At 36.5% G+C, this 16,900-nt stretch overlaps 1 protein-coding gene across 7 annotated transcripts in view; it reads right to left on the reverse strand.

Moving 5' to 3' along the window:
• ADK (adenosine kinase) overlaps window positions 1-16,900 on the reverse strand; it is a 490,534-nt gene that overhangs the window by 424,721 nt on the left and 48,913 nt on the right. For all 7 annotated transcript variants that reach the window (XM_028109694.2, XM_028109695.2, XM_028109693.2 and 4 more), the window contains one exon: window positions 2,000-2,053. In XM_028109694.2, the coding sequence (XP_027965495.1) occupies window positions 2,000-2,053 (54 nt within the window). The remainder of the gene's footprint in view (window positions 1-1,999; window positions 2,054-16,900) is intronic.

Here is a 16,900-nt window from a genome sequence, read left to right on the forward strand (position 1 = left end):
TTACTTATTTGAGAGAGAGAGTGAGAGCAAGCATGAGCACACACATAAGCAGATGGGAGCGGCAGAGGGAGATAGAGAAACAGACTCCCCACTGAGCAGGGAGCCCGAAGACTCTGGGATCATGACCAGAGCAGAAGGCAGTCATTTAACAGACTGAGCCACCCAGGCACCCCAATCCCTTGAGTTTTTAATTAGAATTCAGTAATACTTTTTTTTGGAATTAATTAATACTTTAACAGAGAGGAATTTATATCAGTCACTACCCTCATTGATTATACTTAGCAGTAAAGAAAGAAACTGAAAAAAATTTCTTGACAACCCACTATGGAGATTATTATCAAATGAGGATAGAACAAAATATGAAAATTGAAAAGCTAGCATAACAATGGGATATATCAACTGTAAGAACTCTTGAAGAAATCATTCCCTACACATGGGTCTTACCATTTTAAGATTAACACTTATTACAATGTCTTCAATATGAAAGAAGAAATAAAATAATTTGAAAAAGGTTTTTAAAAAGTTTTAATAGTATTTTCAAAAATCATTATATAACCTTGAAAAACAATATTTTGTTGGGCGCCTGGGTGGCTCAGTTGGTTAAGCAACTGCTTTCGGCTCAGGTCGTGATCCCAGAGTCCTGGGATCAAGTCCCACATCAGGCTCCCTGCTCAGCAAAGGAGCCTGCTTCTCCCTCTGACCCTCCCCCCCTCTCATGTACTCTCTCTCTCTCTCATTCTCTCTCAAATAAATAAATAAATCTTTAAAAAAAAAAAGAAAAAAATATTTTGTTGTGTGGACTTTTTGAGTATAGTTGACACACAATGTTACATTAGTTTCAGCTGTACAACATAGTGATACAACACCTTTGTATGTTTTTCTATTCTCATCACAAGTGTAGCTACCATCTGTCACCACACAATGGTATTACAATATCATTGACTATATTCCCTATGCTGTGCCTAAAAATAATAGTCTTGAAGGGCCCTAGCAAAAAAAAGTTATTCTCCATACAGATGTATACAAATTGAAGACTGTATTAAACTAAACCATAAGGGACCTGAGTTCAATGTTAAAATATCTTTAACATTAGGGAGTGTCAAACATTAGAGAAATCCCCAAGCAAGCATGTGAAATTCACCAATATATTTATTAATTAGATGGAACCTTAAGTATTATCAAGAATAAGTGTGGTCCAATGTGAAGGTGTATAGCCAGCCACAGGTTCCTCAAATTCTTAATTCTACAGTATTATCTGACATTAGGTGTTTGCAAAATAATTAAGGTCATCAGAACTTTCTTACTGTATAATGGGAAAAAGAAAGTAGACTAGAAGATAGAAGCATACAAATTCGTTTTTAGGGGTCCTCTTTGGAAATATGATACTGAAAAGATTAAGATGAATTTTTAAAATTCCCAAACCTGTCATTTTTAAATAAACCTCAAAGTTCCTATGAAGTAATAATCTTTTAAATACTACAACAGAGCAGAAATACAGCCATGGAGGGATCCCGGAATCATACTGTTCAAGTTATTTTTACCTGAAAGAACCCTAAGAACATTAAAATTTTTAAAAGGAACAAAATTTTGTTCATATTTCAAACTTCATATTTAAAGTGTTTTGCCTAATGCCAACCAATACTAGGCATTTACCTTTTCATAAAGCAACAAATTTCTCCATCTTAAGCATGAGAGTGGGGAAGTCAACTGAGTAAAAGCCGAAATTAACAACAATTTAATATTTTATCTGGGGAAAGATCATGAAATTACATATTTCCCAATATACCCTTAGTCTAGATGATGCAATACAATACTACATGTTTTAACGTGCATGCAGGAAAAACTATTTCCCATGTTAACTGTTTGTAAGGTAAATTTATCCTAATCTTACTAGAATCAAGGTCATAGTGTTAATTACATCTTTATATTTTATATAATTTTAAAAACCAGATTGTTTACATACATCTCCATAGAGTAAACTAGGGTTTAATGTACTTACAATTCCTTGTGTTTGTCTTCAGCCAAGATTTGGTCATTTGGCTTAAGAGAATACCTGTAACACAAAAAACAAAAAAATACTGGTCATATAAACATAGAAATATGTTTGCCTCATGGACATCTCACTATGGTTATCAACATACAGTCAGTTAACCCCTATCAAACAAGCACTACCACAGTGTTACAAGTCTCTGCCTTCACTGATAAAACATTAATGCCTAAGTTCTTTGTTCTGTTAATCACTTCCACAGACACCTTCCAAAGAACTGAAGTAGGATCAACCTGACCTTCGAAAACACAAGGTATCTTCAGTAGTCGTCTGTAATGAATAATCTGTGGTGTTACATTCATCCAACAGTTCAAAATTCAAGAAACTACCACAATAAGTATGTAAGAGTTCACAAAACAACATGCAGTTATTTATTCATTAAATACATAGTAAAAATCTGTGTACCACACTATGTCCTAGGTAGTGTGACATAGAAGGAAAAATAAGTTTTGGAGTTCCTTGACTAAACCACTTATTAGCTTAATGACCACAGGCAATTATTTCATTTAAGTCTCACTTTCCCTGTCTATAAAACAGAGGTTGCTATAAATACTAGAACAGGTATCTTCCAAATTACCATATATTTGTCGGGCTAAAGGTAAACAGATTTCTGAAGAGTACACAGAAAAAAAATAAACAACAGATGGCAATTCCTGAGTCTTCAATTTCCACTTGTGTTCAACCCTTTCCTAAAAACTAAGCTGCCTGACAATGAGTCAGAGGTCCAAGTGGAAACATGCAGATTCTCCTCTCTCGCCTCTCACAAGTACCTTTACCCACTCTACAAAAACAATGGCATCTTGAATAGAACTGTACTGCAATGGCTGGGGTATATAAAAAGCTCTTTTAAGTGCTAAACAAGAAATGAATGGTTCATAATATTTTTGTCTGCAATGCCTCTTTAAGTGAAATACCATAGAACTGACTACAGGGATTACTGTTTGATACATTATTTCTGCAGAGAATGAAGCTACAAATTATAAATGGGGAACCGTGTGTCACAGGATGCTCTATTTTCAGATATATTATGGAATGGGGCACAAGTTGATTATACTTTTCTTTAAAAAGTTTATCTTTTCCAACCCATGTACATGATCAAAGAATGCATTAGTTGTCAGAAGAGTCCTGTGAAGCAAAGCTACGAGAGTTTCCAATAAAAAACATGAGTGTCAACTTATTCCCTCCAAGCAACAAATTTCAAACAAGGTTCCTTGTCTTTTTTTTTTTTTTAAGATTTTTTATTTTTTATTTGACAGAGAGAGACACAGTGAGAGAGGGAACACAAGCAGGGGGAGTGGGAGAGGGAGACGCAGGCTTCCTGCGGAGCAGGGAGCCTGATGCGGGGCTCAATCCCAGGACCCTGGGATCATGACCTGAGCCGAAGGCAGACGCTTAACGACTGAGGCACCCAGGCGCCCCAGTTCCTTGTCTCTCATTTATCTACTGAGGATTATCAGTAGATATATCAGAACATGGTTGTCACAGAAACACAAGTCAAATCATTTATGTGAACTGAAAAATGAAGCCAGACTTTTTTTATCATGAAAGTAAATCTGATTTGTTTGACAATGCAGAACAATTTTACCAATGATTCCAAGGCAGACAATGGTCTTCAAATGAATGAATGATTTTGACTAAAACATGTTTGAGGCACTCAATAAAAACATTTTATCAAGAAAAATCCTTTTGACATAGGTATATTGAAATCAACAATATTTAACTTTCCCTAGCATCTCCTAAAATGTTGAGGTAAACATACGCCTATAAGTAAAATACTAACAGATACAATTACTAGCTATTTAGGAAACCTTAATAAAGGCTTTTTTGGTGTATTTCCTAGAACTGCATGTCTCTAATGTCTCTAATGACTGGAAAGTCAGGTGGTTTCTAATTCTTTGCTTCTAACAAAACTGAAAAAGGACCTAATAAAATAATCAGCTGATAGGCAAATAAAAATAATTTTTGATGATAGATAATTTGATAATAGAAAAGCTGAAATGAGTGATATGGCTGAAATAAAACTTCTCAATTACCATCCAATTAATTATGTGAACACATCTCTCAGCACTTCCACCTGTCAGGGAGCAAGAATTTCTCATCCCTTTCTCAGGGAACAAGAACTCCTGTCCCCTTCAAGGTCCTTCTAGCTGGACTAAGAATCAAATTGACAGATTAACAGGAGAAAATCAAGTTTAATAGGCGTACACACGGGGAATCCACATAGACATGGAAATCCCAAAGACAGTCAAACAAAATGAGGTATATTTATCATTCTTAAATAAGGAGAAGGGGGTGGGAGCCTGGGATTTCAAGGAAAGGAATGCACTTTACAAGGCGATAAGAGATGTTTGGGGAGTGGGGCGCCTGGCTGGCTCAGCTGGTTAAGCATCTGACTCTTGATTTTGTTTCAAGTCATGACCTCAGCATGGTGAGATGGAGGGCTCCCCGCTGAGCATGGAGCCTGCTTAGGTTTCTCTCTCTCTCCTCCCTCTGCACCTCCCTGCTCTCCCTCTCTCTCTGTCTCTCTCTCCCTCCCTATAAAAAAAAAAAAAAGATATGTGGTAATTAGATGTTTGTGCTATCATATAAATGTGTTGCTCAGATATAATTTATTGCTGCTAACAATCTTATTCTGGGAAAGATCCCCAATTTAGATTCTTCTGTACGGTTAAGGGAGGGACAATAGTTTCTCATGACCCCACAGGGTCTCAAGTGCCTTCAACTCAAAATAATCCACATGCCAAAGTGGCACATTCTGAGGGGGAGCCTATCCTGAACCTCTTCATATTTCTAAAAGACAAAAAGGGAAATAAAAATGATGCTGAGCAACACTGAGTATTATTATCCAAGAAAAGTTGAACTAAATGAAAAAAACTAGATTTGTTTCACCCACCTAATTAAAAGATGCATTTCCAATAAAATGTTTTGTTTAATAATTAACAAAATTTTAATACATTTATGTTGTTTTACTAAGTATATTTTAATTATAATTTAATGACTAGGAGGTATTTTAAAATTCATTTTATATGCATAAAAATATATTACCTTCATAATATATGCATAGCATATTACATAAAAAGATAATTCATGCACAAAAATACATTACATAAGGATAAAATCTGGTCGTAAAAAGTCTAACAGAAATACAAATTTAAACAGAGAAAGGAATATGAAATTTTTCAGTAGTAAGAGCTTGTGTCTTTTTATAAATGGATGATGGTAAAAAAAAATTTTTTAAATAAATGGATAATGTAGGTATCAAACCCCTACAGTATTTAGAGTCCACTAAAAGAATGTTTATCAGTTTTATTTAACATTACAATAAAAATCATAAATATTAACCTAATGAGTGTGGAAGTTTATTAAAGTTCATTAAAACATTTTTATGAAAATTAAGAAATTTGAAACCAGTGGATTTGATGATATCTATGTCTTAGCAAAGTGTTTTGGACATAGACAAGAGCAACTCAATCAATGTTACTTTCCCTCTCCAGCTGGCTAGTGATAGAGAATAACAAACATTTCTTGCACTTAAGGACCTCAAGATTCAGTAAGTGAATCAGAATAAAAATAACTGCTTGTGGTATGATAAGGTTACAATAAAGTGAAGCATAATGTACAGTGTTCAAACAAAACATTGAGTGACAAGTCTCCTTCCTAAGAGAATCAAAAAAGGGACAGCTTTTACCTGTTCCCCAACTTTGCCTTCCTTCCCCACTTCATCTCTTTTCTCTGTTCCTTTCCCATTAAAACAAAACAAAATAAAACAAACAAAATACCCTTCCCTTTAAAAGTCTCAGGATGGGAATGATGAAGGAAGCCAGAAAGAATAAAAAGGGGGGGGGGGTCCACATAGGCAAGAAGCAAGCAAGGAAGGATAGCCTGATTTTCATCAAATCACCAAAAGGGAAATTTTACTCTCCTAATTCACAGAGTACCTCTCCAGCTCCTCAAGAATAAATGTGCAAGATCCATTCTGAACTATTCTCCAAGCAAATTAGTTCCCTAATCCCAAACTCCAAAGCAGTTACTCTTCCCATAGCATCTCTCTCTCATCTGATTTCCCCCTACCCCAAACCAGGCAACTTTTCATCGTATCTCAGTAACTTTCATTTTTCTTCATCTTTGCTGAGGTTTTTTTTAATCAATTTAATCTTCCTTATCTCTTCCTTGACTCTTGCACACTGCATTTTAGGAAACTGGACCATACATAAATATCCAAAGTTAGCCAAAATGCAAGGTTTGAGGAAACAGTACCCAATACTATCCTCACTTCTGACACCAACTGCAAGTTCAGGAGGTTCCCAAAACCACCCTTTGATTTGGTAATTCATTAGAAGGACTTACAGAACTCACTGGAAACTATTATACGCATGGTTACAGATTACAAAGAAAGGATACAGGTCAAAGTCCAAGGGAAGAGCCCTGTGGAGCAGTGTCTGGGAGGGTTCCAAATGCAAAGTCTATTCTGGCATCAGTATTGACAATACAGCACATGGCTGTTATGTGACAACGTAGTATGCAGGACTGCCAACAAGGGAATTTCACCCAAGCTTCAGGGTCCAGATTTTTTACTGGGGCTTCATTACGAAGGCATGATTGATCAACTAACTGCCCAAGTGGTTTAACTTCAGTCTCCGGGTCAACTGATATCAGATGACCCAAAGCCTAACCCTAATCATGTAACTGGTCACTCTGTGGGTGTAGCCAGCCCTTATCCTAAACAACACAACACTTCCATCAGGTATGATGTAGATTACCTCCCAGAAATCAAGGGTAAAGTCCAGACATCTCTTTGGACAAGGCTGAAATCTTTACTACACATATACTTATGTATGTTTATTTATTTACGTATGTCCATAAATACACTGACGTGTATGTACGTGTATTTCTTTATTCATAAACTTCTATCTAGATCTACTTTTTGCAAAGAACTTTCCCTTATTAATACTCACTCTACTCAATTTCAGTTGGTTAATAACTATATGAAATGCCACTAGAATAACCTATAGTTATTATCTATCTCTCTGCCTAAATAATATTCTAACTTTTAAAATGGAGCATTGATTTAGTTTACAAATTTTAAAAAAAGGCCCTAGTAGAGAGAAGTGATGTGTTCCTCCGTGCAATTTAAATACAATTCCAAAGCTCATAAACTATAACCAAACGCTTTACTTATATAGATGGTTATTCATAAGGGAATAAAAACTTCATTTATTTTTTTAAAGATTTTGTTTATTTATTTGACAGAGAGAGAAAGACAGCAAGAGAGGGAACGCAAGTAGGGGGAGTGGGAGAGGGAGAAGCAGACTTCCAGCCAAGCAGCAAGCCCGACACGGAGCTGGATCCCAGGACCCTGGGATCATGACCCGAGCCAAAGGCAGATAAGTGAGCCACCCAGGCGCCCCTAAAAACTTTATTTTAAGGTGTTCACAAAACACCTTAAAAATGTACACAAAGAAACAGTACACACCCATAATTGTAAAAATGTTTTAACTAAGAAATACCTCAGATTTATTTTGAAAGTAAGTATAAATTATAAATGTAAAGGTAAATATATCAGGACCATAACCCCTACTAAAAAAGTGAAGCTATTTCTCACTGAAATGTACAGTCGAATGTTTATTTACATGTGGAATTATAATTACACATAGTTCTCATTTTCATTTAGTATGTCCTGTTCTGCCAATCTAACTGCTGTTGACAGAAGATACACAGTGTTTTTAATCTATCACATTTAACTTACTCTCTAAACGTTCAGTTTTATATTTTTTAAGTAGGCTCCAAGACCAATGTGGGGCTTGAACTCACAACCCTGAGATCAAGAGTCACATGCTCTACCTCCTGAGCCAGCCAGGTGCCCCTCAATGTTTTAAATTAGTAAACGTCAAGGGGAAAATTCAACGTAATAGGAATTAGAAAGTAAAGGGCTATACCTCAACTTTATACCCAAATGATAGTTAAGTACAGCCTATTTTTAGTTGGGTTTTGTTTCCTAAAGACATGATTAGATAGATGTTCTGCTTTTATATGCATTTCTTAAATTCAAACATAAACACGGCCCCTAAAAAGCCAGAGACTTCAAAATGGTATAGTGGCAGTTCTCAATCTTTTTTCTGCCTAAATTTACCAGAGGATAAAGACAAGCACTTAACTCCAATCAGCAAAAGATAAGGAAGCTGGAGAGAATACAGGGAAGCCTTCTTTATCTGCCTCTAGCCTCCACAGACAACCTCTGAGTGAAAGAACATTAGAGTAAAAGTCTAAGGCCTGTGTTACTGTCCTGATTCTGCCATTAATTAGCTTTTTGAAGTGGGCAAGCCATTTAATTTCTCTAAGGATGAAACTACCTATGCCACAGGGTTGCTATGTGGATCAAATAAGATAATACACGAAGTGTTCAAGTGCCAGCACAAAAACATGGAATAAATACTCACCTCTCCCCCCTTCCTTGTAATGCTTCCACCTCTGTAAAATGACTAATTCAATTAGCTCAAATAGGAAGGGAAGGAAGTTTGAAGTGTTCACATGGGGGCACCTGGGTGGCTCAGTTGACTGAGCGGCTGCCTTCGGCTCAGGTCATGATCCCAGGGTCCTGGGATCGAGCCCCGCGTCCGGCTCCCTGCTCAGTGGAGAGCCTGTTTCTTCCTCTCCCTCTGCCTGCCACTCTGCCTACTTGTGCGCTCTCTATTTTCTCTCTCTGTCAAATAAATAAAATCTTTAAAAAAAAAAAAGTGTTCACGTTTTGAACCAAATGCATAACTACAAATTTCCATCAAGAAAACATCAGTGTTGTGTATAAGTATGTCAATGAGCATTATTTATGGAAAAGTAAAATTGTAAGCAAATACTACAGAAAGTAGATTTAGATCAGCAAATTATAGCACGATGGGGAAATGGTTCAAGATTAAGTTTAAAAAAAAAGAAAAATGGCAATATACTCCCAAAATATTATATAGATTACAGATTATTTTTATTCTCCTCTTTGTGCTTTTTTGAAATGTAAATAATAAGCAAATTACTTTTGAAATTAGAAAAAATACATTAAAAACAAATACATATAGCACTTAAGAAGCACATAATATTCATCTGGATGTAATTTTCACTTAAATTTTTCAACCAATGAACATTTAAGCCTCCAAAGATAAGTTCAAAACTTTTCTTGTATAAAGTTTTTTTAAATAAATTTGATTTAAATATTTTTATTGTATAAATATGGACAGCAACAGGTGACAAGTGGATAGGAAGAAAGGGAGAAGGAAGAAAAAGAGGAAGAGGGAAAGGAGAGAAATAAGGGAAGAGGGAGAAGGAGGATTAATTTCCTTCATCCCTGTCTGAGCTGCTAAAGGAAGACACACTTGAAGCAAAAAAGAATAAAATCCAGGAATGGCATTCCCACCATCGGTAATGGGAAAATGGCACTGTTACTTAGGTTTATAATTAAATATCAGAACACAAAAATAAAATGTATTAATACATAATAGATAACCATTAAGATATGCTAGAACAGCAGTAGTGTGCAACTAACAGTAATAAAGGTTGGGCCTTAAGACTGAAATAATCATCATTTACTCAAATGTGCTTTCCTTGAAGATTAGCATAACATAAAATTTCAGACCTAGGAAGGTCCTTGAAGATACTGTGAAGTCCAGAAACAGCCCAGTCATAAATGAAATGGCGAACCCAGCGTCACACAAAGAGTTAATGCCAAGCTAAGATTTGCTACATAGCAGGATGACAATAAGATATTCCATAAATACTTGCAACTAAGATTGCCCTCTGAGAATTAAACAAGCCAAATTTCAAGACATCTATAAATATTACCACATGGTCCAAAGAATCCTAATAGTAGCATGCAAAGTTTTATAGAATTAGCAGATTCAATCAGATAGACAAGTGTGGGTGTGTCAAGTTTTAAAAAACATGTTTAATTAGCCCTAGCAATTAAAAAGTAAACATATCAAAATATATTCAAAAGGGAGGCCAAAAGTGTTAATCACCACAGCACTGTTTCAGACTATGGCTGAAATTTAAGAGGCTTACAAAGAAACAGATTAAAGGGTAAACCACAGGGTTAGAGTGAAAATAATAGCAAAAAGTTACAAGGTTTATGAAAATAATATTTTAAATTCTCATTAGTAAACTAAATGAGGATTATAACTCAATCACAGAAGGCTGAAGAAAAAGAATTAAACCAGATTTACACTAAAACAAATAGAACTATGCTCTTTGTATTGTTAAATTTTTTTCTTATGTTTTTATTTTAAAAAATAATTGATAGGGGCGGCTGGGTGGCTCAGTCATTAAGCATCTGCCTTCGGCTCAGGTCATGATCCCAGTGTCCTGGGATCGAGCCCCGCATCAGGCTCCCTGCTCAGCAGGAAGCCTGCTTCTCCCTCTCCCACTCCCCCTGCTTGTGTTCCCTCTCTCACTGTGTCTCTCTCTCTCAAATAAATAAATAAAATCTATTAAAAAAAAAAAAGAACAAAGTGTAGGGACTTGCCCTACCAAACATCAAGATTTATTATAAAGCTGTAGTAACGAAATAAAGACAGAACTGCATTAGTTCAAGGACAAACAGACAAGCTGAAAAAGAATTGGGATAAATAAAATAGATAAATAAAAATTGGCATTGCAGATCAGTGGGTAAAGAATGGACTATCCACAATACAGTGATATAACAGTTGATTTCCCTTAAGAGGAAAAAAATATATATATAACTGGATCCCTAATTTACATCATAAGCAAAAAATCAATTCAAGTCAATTGAAGACCTAAATATACAAATCAATATTAAAACTTCTACAAGAAAATATTTCAAAATAGCTTTATAAATAACTACAAAAGTGTCAGAGCATTTCATAATTAGTTTTTTTTGTTTTTTTAAAGATTTTTTTTTTTTTTCATGAGAGACAGAGAGAGAGAGAGAGAGAGAGGCAGAGGGAGAAGCAGGCTTCCCGCCGAGGAGGGAGCCCGATGCGGGACTCGATCCCAGGACCCCGGGATCATGACCCAAGCCGAAGGCAGACGCTTATCCATCTGAGCCACCCAGGCGCCCTCATAATTAGTTTTAAAGCAAAACAATTACAGCTTTTAACCTTACATATGGAGTATCACTTGACACTCCAAATATTGTTTTACTTCAAACCTAATATATATTTATTTACTGAAATAATTCATCTTGATTTATACAAATAATCCAGTTGTAAATTTCTGGTATTGAATAATCAGCACTGAAATTTACAACCAACTATTACAACCTTGAGTATTTTTGGAGTGAATATTATATACTGTCTTTCATTCATGCTTACATTAATCAAGACCTACCTAAGGTCTGTATGACTGCATTATTAAAGATTTAGATTGGTAAGAAAAACATATTTCCTCAACCACTCTAACCTCCCTTCTTAAAACTATTTTCATTTCTAGTGATGATTTTTACTTCCCAATTACCATGTCATTAATTCTCTTCATACCTCTTTACTTCCATGGCATTTATCTAGTGTCAGGAAAAATCCAAACCTGTCATGTATTCCTTTGCTTCCCTTTAAATATACTTCTTCCTTTACTCTCCATAATTAGGTCAACACTCATCTGGAAGTATTTCTATATTCCACATTTTATCCTCCCTCACACCCAGTGTGTCCCTTCAATATGCTAGAAAATATTATTTTCAATAACCTACTTCCTACCTCGTTTCCTACTTATTTTCAGTTATTATATTTTGGCAAATTGGACACATCAAAACTGACTAACTTAATTCTGCTTTTCTTTCAATTAGATAAAGATCCTACATTTTTTTTTTTATTCCAGGGGAAAAAACTGGCTTTATAAACTTTAAATAAACAATAGGATATTCTAGAAGAAGTTTAATTTTTAAGTACAAATAATTATCTAATTGTTATTTCAGAATGACGGCAACGCTTGTTCTATTCTGGAAACAAGTCAATTGTAGGCAACATGTCAACTCTCAACACAAGAAGTGCCTTGTTTTTGAAACTAAGTCAAGAAGAGAATTGTTGAGTGTTTCAATCTCTCACACAGGACTTATAATCTACTCTAATGCACTAAATAAAACTAAACATTAGGGCACCTGGGTGGCTCGGTCGGTTAAGCGTCTGTGCTCAGTGGGGAGTCTGCTTCTCCCTCTACCCCTCGCCCCTATTTGTGCTCTCTCTCTCTCATGCTCTCGCTCTTAGAAAAAATATATTAACAATTTTTAGAGCTAATTACACATATTTTTCTCACCTATACACTACTGAAGGAAAACACAATTTCACTGAGTTTATTTATAAACCTTTACATATCTACCATAATTTACACCAAAAAAATCTGGATATATAATTGAATTTTTCACTTCCAAATTAATACTTCCATAGTAAGGTAGCAGAAAATAATGAATACAAATTTTACAATTAAAACAAACCTGTATTTCAAATCTCTGTACAATGACTTATGTGTTTTTTGGACATGAACAAATTTCTTAAGATCTAAATTATTCTTTTAGCGATACCTACCTCATAAAGTTGTCAAGAGGACTAAACTGATACCATATACACCTACTACATGCTGAATAAATGTTATTTTTATCAGATAATAATTCTTAAAATTTATTATATTCTTATTTTTCTCTATACTCTTAAATGCTTTTCAGATGGATCGTCCATGGTCCTTTTTTTTTTTTTAAGATTTTATTTATTTATTTGACAGAGAGAGAGAGCTGCAGGCAGAGGGAGAGGGAGAAGCAGGCTCCCCACTGAGCAAGGAGCCCGACATGGGGCTCAATCCCAGGACTCTGGGATCATGACCTGAGCCGAAGGCAGACGCTTAACCCTTAACCCTGAGCCACTCAGGCGCCCTATCCATGGCCCTTCTTTAGATTCAACTCTTTGTGGTGCTCAGTCCAACATGCAAAGATCATTAGCATATGATGGTTCTGATTCTTTAAAAAACTGCTCTGGACAAACACATTATATGCAAAATATATCTAAAGGCAAAAAAAGAAAGTATCAATTTCCCCATTAACTTTAAATAATGAACACTTAAAATCCCACTTCATTGCTTTTTAAAGATTTGAGAGAGAGAAAAGGGGGGGGCATACACAGGGGTTGGGGCAGAAGAAAGAAGAGGAAGAATCTCAAGCAGACTCCTGGCTGAGCATGGAGCCTGAGGTGGGGCTCAATCTCATGACACTGAGATCATGACCTGAGCCAAAATCAAGAGTTGGCCACTTAACCAACCAAGCTACCCAGACACTCCTAAAATCCCACTTTAAAAAGGACTTTCCATAAAAATTTTTTTTCAGGCAGATGCTATTTCCCAAGTACCTAACATGTACCCAGCACTATGCTATCATGTACCAAAAATACAGTGTAGTTCCTTTACACCAAGAGTTTACTGTCTATATAACAGATTTACTAAGATATTTTCCCTAATTGTGTCTCTCCCCAACAATGTTTCTAAACCCTGCATGCAAGGCTTATACTATGGATATTTAATTATAAACCTAGTATGGGGGCTCCTGGGTGGTGCAGTCAGTTAAGTGGCCAAATCTTGATTTCGGCTCAGGTTGAGATCTCTGGGTCGTGGCATCCAGGCCTGTATCAGGCTGGGTGCTGAGCACAGAGATTTCCCTCTGCCCCCTCCCCCCGCTCATGCCCACACTCTCTCTCTCAAAAATAAATTAAAAAAAAAAAAAAAACCTGAGCTTCCTTTCGATAAGAAATTAGGAAGCAGGAAGCAGAAGACAATAAGGGAGAGCCAAGAAATCAAAGGAAACTGTAAATTAAAGGAAAAAAGCTGTCTTTTATTCTATACACTGCTTGCTTGAAAAATTATAAGATCACATAAATTATATACATTATTAAAAACTTAGGGAATAAAGCCAGCAATCAACAACAACAAAAAACAATTTGAAAAGTAAATAATCATTTATTTAAATAATCATTTATTTATCCAGTGATTGCTCTACAAGGTAGAAACCACGCCTACTCACTTAAAATTCCCAAAACGTGGCATGTAGTTATTAATTCATATAATGTTTTAATTATCAATTAAAACAAATTATAATTAAAATTAATTTAATCTAGTTAAGAAGTAAAGGTAGTTAGTGTGACATGGTGGAAAAGGAAATGAATAAGGGTCAAGAGATATGGATTCTATCTTAGGCTTATACTGCTAACTATAATCATGGGCAAAACAGGGAACTTCTCTGAGCCTGTTCCTTGGTTGTAAAATGAGTAAAGAGATTAAGTTTTCTCCAAATTCCAATCCATCTCAAAAATTCTATGAATCTGTAGTTATATATTTCCTGCTACCGTACATATAATAATTGTGAAATATTACACACACACACACACAAACACACATACACCCCTTGGACTTCCACTTAAATATGGCAGAAAGACTATCTATTCTGACTTCCAAAACTCTGTTAAAATAATAATAAAGGTACAAAAAAAAAAGGTAAAGATCTACAGGATCTAAAAGAATAGTAATATAAGCACTAATGGCCACGAGGGTTCTACAAATCTTTAGAAAAAGGAGAGCAGGGGGGCCTGGCTGCCTCAGTCAGAGAGCGTGCGACTCTTGACCTTAGGGTTGTGAGTTCGAGCCCTACACTGGGTATAGAGATTACTTAAAAAATAAAATCTTTTAAAAAAAGAAAAGAAAAGAAAAATGAAAGCGAACGAGGAACTTAGCTGAGCTGAAAAAATTAAAATCTCAATTGCAACTGATAGAAGCTATATATATATGAAAGGCAAACCTTGTCTATCTACCAGGAGAAGCCCTAAGTCTCAGAGGAAATGGATAAGACATGGAGCTAAAACTAGAGAAACAGACTACCATCTCACCAAAACAACTTACAATTCCTAAAATAAATTAAGAGATTTCTTCTCTGAAGAAACCAAACAGAAGCATCTCTTAACTAAGAGACAACAGGCAAAACAGGAAAGATAGGGAGAGACAGATCAAACCATCTGCTTAATTCTGGTACCTTTAGCCTTTACCCTGTCCAACTCTAAGAATAAAGCAGCCAGGCTTGGAAGACTTTTCTGTGAAGAAACTGAACAGACTCAGAGAACAGCCTTCCAGACATTAATTTAGGGGTCACCCCCTAAAAATAGGCTTTTAGTATAAATCAAGTATAATCAAGCCACAATAAATTCTCATTAGTCAACAAGCCTAACCTATGCATACCAACCTTTCAATAAGGTTTTGAATGTGGGGTATGGGCTGTGTGTGTGTGTGTGTGTGTGTGTGTGTGTGTTTGAAAAAAAAATTTTTTTTTGCTTTATTTATTAGTGTTCTTTGGCTATGTAACAAATTCACCCAAAACTTGGCAAATTAGGGGCACCCGGGTAGATCAGTCGGTTAAGCATCCAACTCTTGATCTTGACTCAGGTCATGATCTCAGGGTTATAGGAGTAAGCCCCATTCTGGGCTCTGCACAGAGTCTGCTTGAGATTCTCTCCCTCAGCCCTGCCCTACCTGCCCCCCAACACCTGCTCAAGCACGCTCTCTCTCAAATAAATGAATAAAAGTAAAATCTTTTTTTAAAAAAAATTTAAAAAGGGGGTTCCTGAGTGGCTCCTGGAGGCTCGGTAGGTTAAGCATCTTGCCTTTGGCTCAGGTCGTGATCTCAGGGTCCTGGGATCAAGTCCCATGTCAGGCTCCCTGCTCAGCGGAAGCCTGCTTCTCTCTCTCCCTGTGCCTGTCATCCCTGCTTATGCTCGCTCTCACTCTCTCAAATAAATAAATAAAACTTAAAAAAAAAAAAACTTGGCAGATTAAAACACTTCTCATCATCCCACACAGTTTTGAAGGGTCAGGAATCCCTGAGTGGCTTAGCTAACTGATTCTGGCTCCAGGTCTCTCATGAGGGTACACTCAAGCTGTCAGCTAGAGCTACAAGTCATCTTAGGGCTCAAAAGAGGATGGAGAATCCACTTCTAATCTCGCGTACATAGCTGCTGGCAGGTCTCCATTCCCTACTGGCTGTAGACCAGAGACCTCTCATCTCCAGCCACGTGGCTCTCTCCATAGTGTGCGTGATTGTCAAGACATGGCAGCTAGCTTCCCCCAGAATGAGTTATCCAAAAGAAAGAAAAAGTGTGTGCACAAACAAGTCAGAGAACACCCAAGATGGAAACCACAGTCTGACCTATCTGTCAAGTAGCATATCATCACACTTCTGCTGTATGCCATTCCTTACGTAGTTCAGCCTGGTACAGTGTGGGAGGGGACCACTCAAGGGAATACCAGGAGAAGGGGGAATCACTGGGAGCCATCCTGGAGGCTGCCTATCACAGGGTGTCCTCTGCCCTCCTCTCTCCCACCAAGGATCCCTGCCTCTTGTTTTTCATATCCATGTGTAGTGCCCTCCCCCATTATACCAGGTTTGGTATAATTTCTGTATGACCAATAGCATATGGCAAAAGTGACAGCATGTCACTTCTAAGATTAGGTTATAAAAGAGATTAGTTTCCATCTAGGGAAAATGATTCTCTCTCTCTCAAATCATGTATTAGTCCATCAGATGAGGAACTGAGGCCCTCAGTTCAAAAGCTCTTAAGAAACTAAGGCCAGCCAATAATGAGTCAGCTGGGAAGCAAGTCCTCCAGCCACAGTTGAGCCTTGAAATGACTGCCACCCTGGCCAAGAGACTGGAACTTGATCAAAGACATTAAGGAAGAACCACCCAGTTACACCACACTCTCAAATTCCTGACCCTCACAAACTGAGAGAGACTCTAAATGTTACTTTAAGCAGTCAACTTTGGGGGTAACATATTACACAACAATAAATAACTTTATTAAAGCTATTTTTTTTAAGATTTATTTATTTGAGAGA

Source organism: Eumetopias jubatus, unplaced genomic scaffold, assembly GCF_037043125.1.
Source record: "Eumetopias jubatus isolate StellerSeaLion01/CBP00866 unplaced genomic scaffold, mEumJub1_p1.0 scaffold_17, whole genome shotgun sequence".
NCBI lineage: Eukaryota > Metazoa > Chordata > Mammalia > Carnivora > Otariidae > Eumetopias > Eumetopias jubatus.